Source organism: Anabrus simplex, chromosome 1 (genome assembly GCF_040414725.1).
Source record: "Anabrus simplex isolate iqAnaSimp1 chromosome 1, ASM4041472v1, whole genome shotgun sequence".
Classification (NCBI taxonomy): domain Eukaryota; kingdom Metazoa; phylum Arthropoda; class Insecta; order Orthoptera; family Tettigoniidae; genus Anabrus; species Anabrus simplex.
Window position 1 is genome coordinate 588,822,072 of NC_090265.1, and position 12,229 is coordinate 588,834,300.

The 12,229-nt window shown below is 42.3% G+C and overlaps 1 protein-coding gene across 2 annotated transcripts in view; it reads right to left on the reverse strand.

Moving 5' to 3' along the window:
- Positions 1-11,506, reverse strand: part of LOC136870551 (methanethiol oxidase) — a 230,781-nt gene extending 219,275 nt beyond the window's left edge. For both annotated transcript variants that reach the window (XM_067144925.2, XM_068227134.1), the window contains exon 1: positions 11,382-11,506. In XM_067144925.2, coding sequence (XP_067001026.2) covers positions 11,382-11,394 — 13 coding nt within the window. In that variant the 5' untranslated portion in view covers positions 11,395-11,506. The remainder of the gene's footprint in view (positions 1-11,381) is intronic.
- Between the last annotated feature and the right edge of the window lie 723 nt (positions 11,507-12,229).

Consider the following 12,229-nt stretch of genomic DNA (forward strand, 5'->3'; position numbering starts at 1 on the left):
AAGTTTTATTCTGTAGTCTAGTATTGAATCAACATCTCAAAAACTGTTATTACCGCACTTAAATTGGTAAAACCTTTATCTCTCTGTGGAAATTTGTCCAGAGAGTTTTAAAAAAGTACCACTTTGTAGCTTTTCTTCCAGTTTACATGCACCCCCCCCCCCCTCTCCCGCCTGCTATATTCTACGAACCCGGTTACTTTCTGTTATCCGTAATTTTGTTCCCCCCCCCCCCCCACAATTTTAATTCTCAGTCGCCGCTACTGGTCATAGCAGTGTTGCCTATGCGTAGATGGTTTCATAAATGAGCATAACTTGGAAGTTTAACTTACTTTTTGATTTGCCCTTGTACTACATTTACAGTACAGTATTTATGGAGTGAGACTGCGAGGAATTTCACTGACTTTCGCTTGAAGAGTAGGCACATTGGTTGGCACATTATTTGTTGTTTGCTGCTTTTTCTTTTCTTTTCTTTGCTAGTTGCTAGGGATGGACATGAGCGCAGCTCGAGCGGCTCGAGCTGATGACGTCACTGCTCGATCTAGGGCTCTCTAAAGACTAGGTATGCTCGCCCGCCATTATGGTTCATTCCTGCGCTACGTTGGTAAGGCAGTTGACCGCCCCAACCTTGTATATGCCTCCATTTTACTGTTCTCGACGCTAGAAAATAATGCTAAACTAACTGTAAAAATACTCATTCTCAGTATTACTCAAATGGTTACTCAACATAAATATTAGTATATTTCGTACATTATTGTGTAATTTTCACTCGAGACGGTGATTGTAAAAGCAAGGCCGTTGATAATTTGCCATTTAATAAATAAACTAGACATGTACTCTCACTGGATAAATAAAAGGAAAGGTAAGGGTTGTTCTGCCCGAAGGCAGGTCCGAACCTCCGCAGAGGTGTTCCTGAGCCGGAGTTTACGTGGGGTAGGGTGGCCAGCTCCTTTCCGCTCCTCCATTCCCTTACCCCCCCCCCCCACCAACAGCGCGTGGCAACCCATCCAACTCCTGACCACGCCCAATGTTGCTTAACTTCGGAGATCTCACGGGATCCGGTCTTTCAATACGGCTATACGGCCGTTTGCCATAAAAGAAAAAATAGTTTACTAATAAATCAGTTTTATTATTATTATGATTATATTATTATTCTTAAGTAGAATAGGTTGTTCGTAAGCTATGCGCCGCGGTACCGTCAAACGAAATTAGGGACACCGTGGTATTGATATAGGCTACTGTCATTCTTAAATCGCGGTACTGACGTGGTAATCGGTCAGTGTCGAAGATATATAAATTGTGATATAATATTTTGATACCATATGATCTCAGTTGGTATTTCATACCTGCGTGAAATGGATTCAGCACTATTTTCAATGCTGTCGAAATAAGAATATTCTTCGAACAAAAATAACGCTGAAATGTGATGTACGAAGACGAACACACCCAAGTAGCTGGGATTCTTTAGGTTTATTCCTGTCTTCAAAAATATAGTCCCTTCTCTTCTTTAGAAGTATTTAAAAAAGACATTCTATGTGCAAAATAAACTTAATGTTTGTTGAGTGTCATGAATCTCATCTGTTTATGCAGTTGTAATGAACAGGGGATTTAGGGCCGATGACCTTCGATGTTAGGCCACTTTAAACAACAAGCAAGCAACAGGGGATTTTAGTTTATTCAACCGAACATTCATGAAACAGTCCGGATCCATGGCTAAATGGTTAGCGTGCTGACCTTTGGTCACAGGGGTCCCGGGTTCGATTCCCGACAGGGTCGGGAATTGTAACCATAATTGGTTAATTTCGCTAGCACGGGGGTTGGGTGTATGTGTCGTTTTCATCATCATTTCATCCTCATCACGACGCGCAGGTCACCTACGTGTGTCAAATCAAAAAGACCTGCATCTGGCGAGCCGAACTTGTCCTCGGACACTCTCGGCACTACAAGCCATACGCCATTTCGTTTCATTTTTTCATGAAACAAGTGTTATATTATTATAAACTACATTCGGGAAGAAAATAGGAATAGTGTAACTACTTCTATAGCTGAATCTTCTCTCTCAACCTGAATTATTGCACTGATAATCAGTTACCAATGACTTGTAAGGAGAGTGACCCAAATATTGAACATTTTCACTTTGGTAAAGTTCGCAGTATATTTTTTCACAGAGATTCCTCTGGTTTGAGCAGAAGTAGTATTATTTCTCAACACGACTCACCTTATTAAACTTCAAAGAGTTACAACATTGGTTAACTTGCTCAGGCAGCACAATTAAAAAATATACGATATTTAAGTAATACTTAACAAATTTACTGTCTCCTTTTATTACAGTATTTACAAAACAATAACATTCCACTCCTTGTTTACATTTTTATATTTTCCGAAGCATATCTGTGCATTTTATCTCGTTTCCGTACATTCTTGTTAAAGTCAGCATAGGATCGAATTTTGAAGAAGTGTCTAACATTTTTTTTGTTTACAGCACGTTGGAGAACATGTACTGGTACATTTATCATTCAAAATTTTCTCCGTTACAGGATTTGCACCATTTTGCATTGTATAATGCTTATAGTCCCTATAGAAGACCTCACAGTTACAAATTAATTTCATAACTTCACAATTGAATTTCTTTAGACCACCCAAATTTTGTAAAAAGGTACGAATGTTTCAGAGCCTGAGTCAGAAAGCTCATAGTTTAAAAGCTGTCTGCATATAGGCCTACCACAGATCTTGGTTTACAATAATGCATTTCTTGTACTACGGTACCATCAACATTAAACAAATTATTTGTCATATGAAGTTACTTTTGGCAAATATTGTAATTGTGGTGTTTGGATGTTGAATTCCCGTTGCCGGACTTTGGGGGCAGAACTGAATATTGAATTATCAATGTGACTGAATTAAAGAGGTGTAGTGCTAGTAATGTCAATGGGAGTTGGGTGCAGGTTTAAGTCAGCAGTTGAAGTAGGTGTAAAGGTCCCCATCCACGCGCAGACTTGTGGAATACTTACCTGCACAGACTTACCTCCCGGAGGTAAGTCCGAAGTATGCAGTTGCCCACACACGCTCAGACTAAATGACTATTTACCGCGGAAGTTAAATACGACTCGCTCAGCTGTTTTCTGTTTAAGATTATGCGATTCTGATGGTTGAAAAATATATACCGTACGGACTGAAATTAATTACTTAGTCGGTATAGAAGATGAGTTGTTATTTGGACATAATGTAGCGCTCTGCCCGAAGAAGACACGCAAAATTAAAAAAAAAATAGTTTTCATATTCGTAGGTTACCACGTTTACATTTATTGCCGCAACTCTGAGATAGCGCTTTGGTCGCAAAGTCTCCGGCTGAATTCAAGCAGCGCCAGAATATCAGAGACTTGCCTGCAGACTTTTTGTCGGCAGATTTATCGGCCATACATACAGGGACATGTCTGAAGAGAGTGGTTTGCGCAGACTTACCTCCGACTAAGTCTGTGCGTATATGGGACCCTTAACAGAGGCAGGGGAGCAATAGCGCAGACCAGAAGGGAATCTTAACAACCTGTATCCCGCAGTAGAGACACTACTACTACTACTACTACACCTATCATTATGTAATAAATATCCACACAAATATAGCACTATTCTGTCCCTGCACGCGGTTATTAAAGCAATACGTTCAATGTGAAGAAGCGAGCGCTCCTAGGAGAAACTATAGTTTGATCACATGGCCCAATGCGCATGTATGAACCAAAATGGCGGCTAAGCATACCCATCTTATAGAGCCTTAGCTCGATCTAGGTCGAGCAGTACTCGAGCAGGAGTATGGCCTGCCATCTATGAGTGATTACCTTGTACTAATTCAGATGAGTGGCAATCTTCTTTGCTCTTTTAATACTAATGAAATGAAACCAGTGTATGTACAGGAACACAACTGAACAAACTATATCCTCACCCGACAATTTCAGAAATAGCTTGTTACATTTCGTACCATGAAAATAATATTTATAATGATAACGCCTTAACATTATTAACAGAATACATTGAATCCCTTACACAACATAGGAGTATATGGATTATATGGTTGTTATCCTAGAGTAATATTATCGCCTGAGAAATGATACGGTGTAATATGTAAGTAAGTCCGCCTCTGTGGTGTAGTGGTTAGCGTGATTAGCCGCCACCCCCGGAGGTCCGGGTTCGATTCCCGGCTCTGCCACACAATTTGAAAAGTGGTACGAGGGCTGGAACGGGGTCCACTCAGCCTCTGGAGGTCAACTGAGTAGAGGTGGGTTCGATTCCCACCTCAGCCATCCTCGAAGTGGTTTTCCGTGGTTTCCCATTTTCACACCAGGCAAATGCTGGGGCTGTAGCTTAATTAAGGCTACGGCCGCTTCCTTCCCACTCCTAACACCTTTCCTATCCCATCGTCGCCATAACACCTATATGTGTCGGTGCGACGTAAAACCAATAGCAAAAAACCCAGTTATATTATATCGGACGCAGGACTTCAGGTCTGTTCACATTTTTTTATTATGTAGGAGAAATAGTAAATATAGCATTATAATAAAACTGAATAGAATATATTATTAAAATGATATACAATGTTCAGAAGAACCGCAAAAGGAAGTAGCGACCAAGTAACGAAAGGAAAACCACACAAATACTATCACTATGCAGAGCTCATCGCCATGTCGAGCAGTCACTTCCATTTGATAAAAAAAAAGTAATTCTGGGCATATATGGATTTAATAAACTGATGCGTCCACTATGACTTACGGTACGTATGTATTTCTGTAGAATGGACGCTATCGCTAATGACTACTTCTACTCTACGCGTAGTGCCGGAAGGTGAATATCAACGTGAATGAGTGCAGACGGAATTGTGGCTCGAGCCCTAACACACACTCCTGCTTAGCGCACATGCAAGCCTACGTCACGAGGGAATTCCGTGTTGCTCGATCTGGCTCGACCACGCTCGATACACCAGTTCGTGACGTCAGCACTCGAGCCTGCTCGAGCAGGCGATAGAGTGGCCCATCCCTACTAGTTGCTTTACGTCGCACCGACACAGATAGGTCTTATGGCGACGATGGGAAAGAAAGGCCTAGGAATGGGAAGGAAGCGGCCATGGCATTTATTAAGGTACACATTTGTCTGTTGTGAAAACGGGAAACCACGGAAAACCATCTTCAGGGCTGCCGACAGTGGGGTTCGAACCCACTATCTCCCGGATGCGAGTTCACAGCTGCGCGCTCCTAACCGAATGGCCAACTCGCCCGGTGTTTGCTACTTAAACCATCTAAGTGAAGATTCTTCAATATCTTTGTTCACAGATGATCTGACCCGCTTGATTCTTAAAGAATTTTCTTCGAAAAAAGACAGTATTTTCTCTCTATCCTTCCAAATTGTAGAAACTGTTTAGTGTGATACACATAATTCCTTCGCGATGATGAGTTTGTTTCGCCATTTTCAAATCGCCATATAATGTGCAACTTTTCTTTCAATATTAAACACTTTCTGTTTCTCCTGCGACATCTTCACAGCCATGCTATTATCGAATATTTAACAAAAAGATTGATTTGTCTACAATAATAAGCGTTACGTTGTTGTTAGCAAGCTCCAAATATGTCATCATCATCATCATCATCATCATCATCATCTGTTTACCCTCCAGGTTCGGTTTTTCCCTCGGACTTAGCGAGGGATCCCACCTCTACCGCCTCAAGGGCAGTGTCCTGGAGCTTCAGACTCTTGGTCGGGGGATACAACTGGGGAGTATGACCAGTACCTCGCCCAGGCGGCCTCACCTGCTATGCTGAACAGGGGCCGTGTGGAGGGATGGGAAGATTGGAAGGGATAGGCAAGGAAGAGGGAAGGAATCGGCCTTGGCCTTAAGTTAGGTACCATCCCGGCATTCGCCTGGAGGAGAAGTGGGAAACCACGGAAAACCATTTCCAGGATGGCTGAGGCGGGAATAGAACCCACCTCCACTCAGTTGACCTCCCGAGGCTGAGTGGGCCCCGTTCCAGCCCTCGTAACACTTTTCAAATTTCGTGGCAGAGCCGGGAATCGAACCCGGGCCTCCGGGGGTGGCAGCTAATCACGCTAACCACTACACCACAGAGGCGGACTCCAAATATGTAACAAATAAAAATCAACATGAGACGTCATAGCCAACACATTTCTCCAAACATAGGATCAACATACGTTGTTTTATACGATATGTCGTACTAAGCGATTGTTTAAATACAGTGTTTACTGTATATAGGATTTAGACGGGACCGTTAGATTTCGACGTTATATCCAATAAGTCGTTAAAAGCGTTGTCGCAAGAAACGGTTTCGTCTGTATTATAAAAGATATAAACAGATAAAAATGTTATGCAGTGCCTTTTTAATTCATAACTTCATAAATGTAAGTTGTAAATTGTCTGCCTGTGTGGTGTAGTGGTTAGTGTGATTAGCGGCCACCCCCGGAGGCCCGAGTTCGATTCCCAGCTCTGCCACGAAATTTGAAAAGTGGTACGAGGGCTGGCACGGGGTCCACTCAGCCTCGGGAGGTCAACTGAGTACAGGTGGGGTCTATTTCAACCTCAGTCATCCTGGAAGTGGTTTTCCGTGATTTCCCACTTCTCCTCCAGGCAAATGCCGGGATGGTACCTAACTTAAGGCCACGGCCACTTCCTTCCCTCTTCCTTGTCTATCCCTTCCAATCTTCCCATCCCCTGACAAGGCCCCTGTTCAGCATAGCAGGTGAGGCCGCCTGGGCGAGGTATTGGTCATCGTCCCCAGTTGTATCCCCCGACCCAGAGTCTGAAGCTGTAGAACACTGTCCTTGAGGCGGTAGAGGTGGGATTTCTCGCTGAGTCCGAGGGAAAAACCAACCCTGGAGGGTAAGCAGATTAAGAAAGGAAGTTGTAAATTGCTTTTTAAAAACTGGTGTCGCCTTTACTTCAATTCGCGCATTATTACTAATTTTCATAAAAATTAGTAGTGATAAAGTCGCGCGGTTCGCTTAAGTGAGATTTAATGGTTGGCTCTATGTCCGGCCGCCTTTGTCCCCAAATATATTAACCTGGAACTTACTACTGGTGAAGTCTGAGAAAACCCATGGTACATGTGCCTCTCCACAAGTGGAAGTCCGGCTTCTAATTTCTGTACTTCCTGATAGGGAATCAAACCAGATGTCCTTCCGGGTGAAATAAATAAATAGATAAATAAATAAATAAATAAAAGACAGCCAACATGACAGGCTGGAGAATCTCTGCCGAGAAAACAAAATTTTTGACGAATATAAAAAATGCTCCGAAGTTTTTAGTAAGAGATATTGGTCAAATAGAAAAGGTAACGAAATTCAAATATTTGGGCGAAACAATCCAAGAAAATGGTTTAGAAAAATCTGCTATAGAGGAGAGGATACAAAAGATGGAAAGAGCTTCCGGTGTAACTAAGAATACTTACAACAAATAGTGCTTATCAACAAAACTTAAAATAAAGCACTAAAACACAGTAGTGAAACCAGAATGCCTGTATGCCAGCGAATGTCTACCACTGAACTACAAGCTTGATAAATTATAAATATTAGAAAGAAGAATTAAGGGAAAATATTAGATCCTCTAAGAATTGCAGAGTTTTGGAAATTAAGAAGTAACAATGAAATCTACCAGAACATAGAAAACATATCAGAAAAAATAAGAAAAAGGAGATTGCTATTTCTTGGACACATTTACAGAATGGATGATAATAGACTTAACTAAACGAATCTTCGAGTACCTTTGGGAAAAGAAATCAACCAGCACCTGGATTCAAGAAGTCAAGAAAGACCTGGAAAGGGACAACATACGAGAAGATGAATTTTTGGAAAGAAAGATTTTTAGGAAGAAAGTCTCCCAAATGGAAGGATTCCAAGGGGGGGGGGGGGGGAAGGAAACAGGCACAAAGTGGACTGAAGACATGAAAAAGAAGCACAGTGAAACAATGAAAGAATACTGGGAAAAAAGGAAAGAACAACTAAGGAGGAAGAATTGAAATTGTTACGTGGTCCTTAGAAGGCCGAACCCAAATAAATATAAAAGCTAAAAAGGTCAAAAAAGAAATAAATTGATAAAACATCCCCTCCCAAAAACATCATACAAAACAATATTCTTATAAATAAATAAATAAATAAATAAAGTAAGCGAGAAGTTACAAATTAACATAAACATTCAGAAAATAAAATTAATGGTAATCAGCAAGCAGGAAATCAATGCTGGTATCACCCTGGACAGAAACACCATTGAAACGATATCACATTTTAAGTGCCTAGGATGCTAATTAACACAAGAATGGACTTCAAATGTAAATTTCAAAAATCAGAATAGGCATTATATGAAGTGTGTTTCTGAAATTAGAACATCATGTGTACAACCGTAACCTATGATTTGAAGCGCTTTGACGAGTAGTGTTGCTTTACGGTAGTCTATCACTGGACGGAAACTAACGACTTCGTCAATGAGCCGACTGCAGACCTTTGAAAATGCGATGTATCATGTATTGCGGAATGTAGAAGATCCCATGGATAGGTCGACCAGTCTCCAACGAGGAGGTATACTATGTCGTGCCGAGAATTAGTAATCAAGCAAGCAATCTTCCTCGCAAAACGCAGCCCATATAGGTCCATCTTCCGAAATGATGAATACTAGTGATGTGCGCGAGTGATGCCTGGAATCGCGGTACTCGATTCTTTCGAGTCCAGGCTCGGACTCGCTTCGCTTGCGAAGGCTCGATGATAGCATGACGTCACACGTTCGCTCACTCGCCGGCTCGTAGATGGATGAAGCATGCGTACAAGCGGTCGCTGAGGGTTTATGGGATTGCGACAGCGCGGTACGATATGAAAAAACTGAATGAATGCGGAAAAGGAATAACCTAAATTTGATAATTACTTGAGAACGATAATAATGCCACTTAATACGCACAATAAGATATGAAAATATCCGTTTACGGCGTCTCGCACACACTTCACTGAATATGCCAATTATTCTAATATTGATAATATAGCTTATCTGGCCTTCATAGCCCAACTTGGCCGGTTCGATACTGGTTTATTCCGGTAGTATTTGAAGGTGCTCAAATACGTCAACCTAGTGTCGGTAGAATTATTGGGACGTAACAAATCTCCCGGGGGACTAAATGCGGTACCTCGGCATCCCCGAAAACCATACAAATGTACGTACTTGGACGTAAAAGTTATAACAGTATTATTATTATTATTATTTCAAATCCCTGTCACGGTATGTATGTTGTAATTAGTGAATTTTAAACATGTGCTATTTTTTTTGCACCGACACAGATAGGTCTTATGGCGACGATGGGATAGGAAAGGCCTAGGAGTTGGAAGGAAGCGGCCGTGGCCTTAATTAAGGTACAGCCCCAGCATTTGCCTGGTGTGAAAATGGGAAACCACGGAAAACCATCTTCAGGGCTGCCGATAGTGGGATTCGAACCTACTATCTCCCGGATGCAAGCTCACAGCCGCGCGCCTCTACGCGCACGGCCAACTCTCCCGGTAACATGTGCTATTTGTAGACTATAGACGGTATTTCTGCACACATTGTATTGCTTCGCTACTGGTAAATTATATCTCATGTAGCCATTATGCATATACACGGGCGTAGATGTGCTAATATGATCGGTAGTATGACAGATTTATTGTAACCATAGCCTATTGCTAACCGTGCCAAAGCCTACAATCGTCCGGGGGAACAGGTGAATTACAGCAGTTTATATGTACATCTTACTTTCGGCAGATATAATGTCGGGTATTAAGATGAGGCGTCCAGAATGTGACGTACGTTCACGCAGCAAATCAGCGGACAGAACGTCATTCTGTTCTAGCTAAACAGCTGACAGTTTGTTAGTAAGTCACAACCTTTAGTGACTATGATGATGATAATAATAATCATAACAATCGAATTATTGACGTCATTCTGTTCTAGCTAAACAGCTGACAGTTTGTTAGTAAGTCACAACCTTTAGTGCCTACGATGATGATAATAATAATCATAACAATCGAATTATTGACGACCGATGACTGAACATCAATCATCAGCAGCAAACATATTGCACTCCACACCACAAAAATATTCTGTGGGTGACCCTGAATGCCGTGCACTCCAGTACAGTAGATTTTAGTTCTAAGGTATGTCCACAGATAGCGACACCAGTATGCTTGGACTCGAGTCTGGAGTCGAGTAATACCGATTCTAAGAGCACATTACTCGATTCTACTCGATTCCGTCGCTAGCCCATCACTAATGAATACAATCTGATGATACAATTAAAGCAACATAGACGGAGAACGTGAATGTGGACGCCGGCACCTCCGACAGTGCCCCCTGTGGGCGGGGGCGGTAAAATAACACCCACTGTATCCCCTGTCTGTCGTAATAGGCGAAAGGGGCCCCAGCGGCTCTTAACTTGGAGCGCCGACCGCCCTTGGTCAACTCTTGTTCTTTTCCGACCCCGACGGTATTAGGTTTCCGAGGCCTAGGGAGTCTTTCATTTTCACGCCCTTCACAGCCCTTGTCTTTCTTTGGCCGATACTTTCATTTTTCGAAGTGTGGGATCCCTTCCATTTTTCTCTCTGTTTAGCGTTATATAGAGAATGGTTAGTTGTACTTCATCTTAAAACAATAATCATCACCATCTCCGACAGTGTTTTGTCACCCACAGTACGGCAGCCTTAATATGGAAAACACAAAATACGAAAAAATTACCTCATGAAAGCCGTCATGCTTCTGGTAAGAGACAGCGCCAGAATAATACAGTAATAATAATAATTGCTTAATCTCTAATAATGTGTTCACGGCCTTGAAAGACCGCCACTCTTATGACTTCTATTGCATGTCATCAAAGTATTACACTTAAACATTAAATTTATTGAACACGACTGCTCCATTGGATGTCAATGGCCGGCATCCACTCGCCCGAGGTCGAGCACATGTCTCAAAGCCGGCAAGCTCGCGTGTAGTCTCGCACAGCATTTTACAACCTTCCTACGCTTTCTTCCAAAAGATGCTTGATCCTGTGGACGTAAGATTGCGTGTTTTAGAATCGACCTTCGCTCTGCTTTCCATACCTGATTTGACCGGTCTCTCTTCAAGGAAATCGTTAGCATACTGAAATATACAAGCTGGGAGATATTTCAGCCGTTATTTATTGCGATAAATACTGTGCTAAGCTGCATACTCAATGACTTTCTTTCCCTCCACCAGAGACACAAGTGGACTTGCTTTACGTATGATGTTCTGATACGTAGATTGCCTCAGTGTTCGACAAGAATGATAGAACTTGGTGTAAGACTAGGTAATACATCTCCTTTGTAAGATATTCAGGTGAGATACTTGGGAATTACCTTACCTTCTTTAGACATTTTATTGGCTGCTAACTCCAAGTGTGTCAATGGGCAGCAGAGGGGACAGCAGCTGTGGATCTCCACGCAGCACACACAAAAGCAGAGTAAGCTGTTGGCTGTAAGTGAAATGTTTCCCCACTCAATTCCGCGCCTTACCCCTACTCTCACCGGCCAGTATTCCGCTCTCCCCACTACTACGAAAGTGACGTCATGACACCGGCATATCGACCCTCCTGGATTAATGACTACTCAATGTACTCATGGACAATGCAGTACACGATAGGAATCAGTCGAGGGATGTTCCACCATTCAACACTTTGTGTGATATGTATCATTTATACCTTTTAATAAATGAAGACTAGTTTCGACTTTCTTGGAATCATTATCAGTTCAAACAAACAGGCCTACATAAATCAGAAAAGGTATCAGGACTAACACACATTTTACATGGAATATGCCTTAAGAATACACTTAAAGTAGTTAACATGCGTTGTATGTCATGAAAACACATGGGTAATACAACCAAAACTAAAGAGCTGAGAGGATTTGTCGTGCTGCCTGCACAACACCTCGTAATCTGCAGGCCTTCTGGTTGTGTAGCGGTCGCTTGGTCAGCCAAGGCCCCTCAGGGCTGTAGTGCCATGGGGTATGGTGGGGGTGGGTGTTTGAAGTGGGTGAACGTTGTCGTTGTGTGGCAATCCAGACTGTCTGGAAAGTCGTTTCTCAATAAGTACGGAGTGTATGTATACCCCTTCGTCCCGTTTCTTGATACGGGGATGTGGATGAGGTGAGATTAATAATATGGCATGTTTTACGGCTGGATGCCCTTCCTGACGCCAACCTCAGTTCAGGA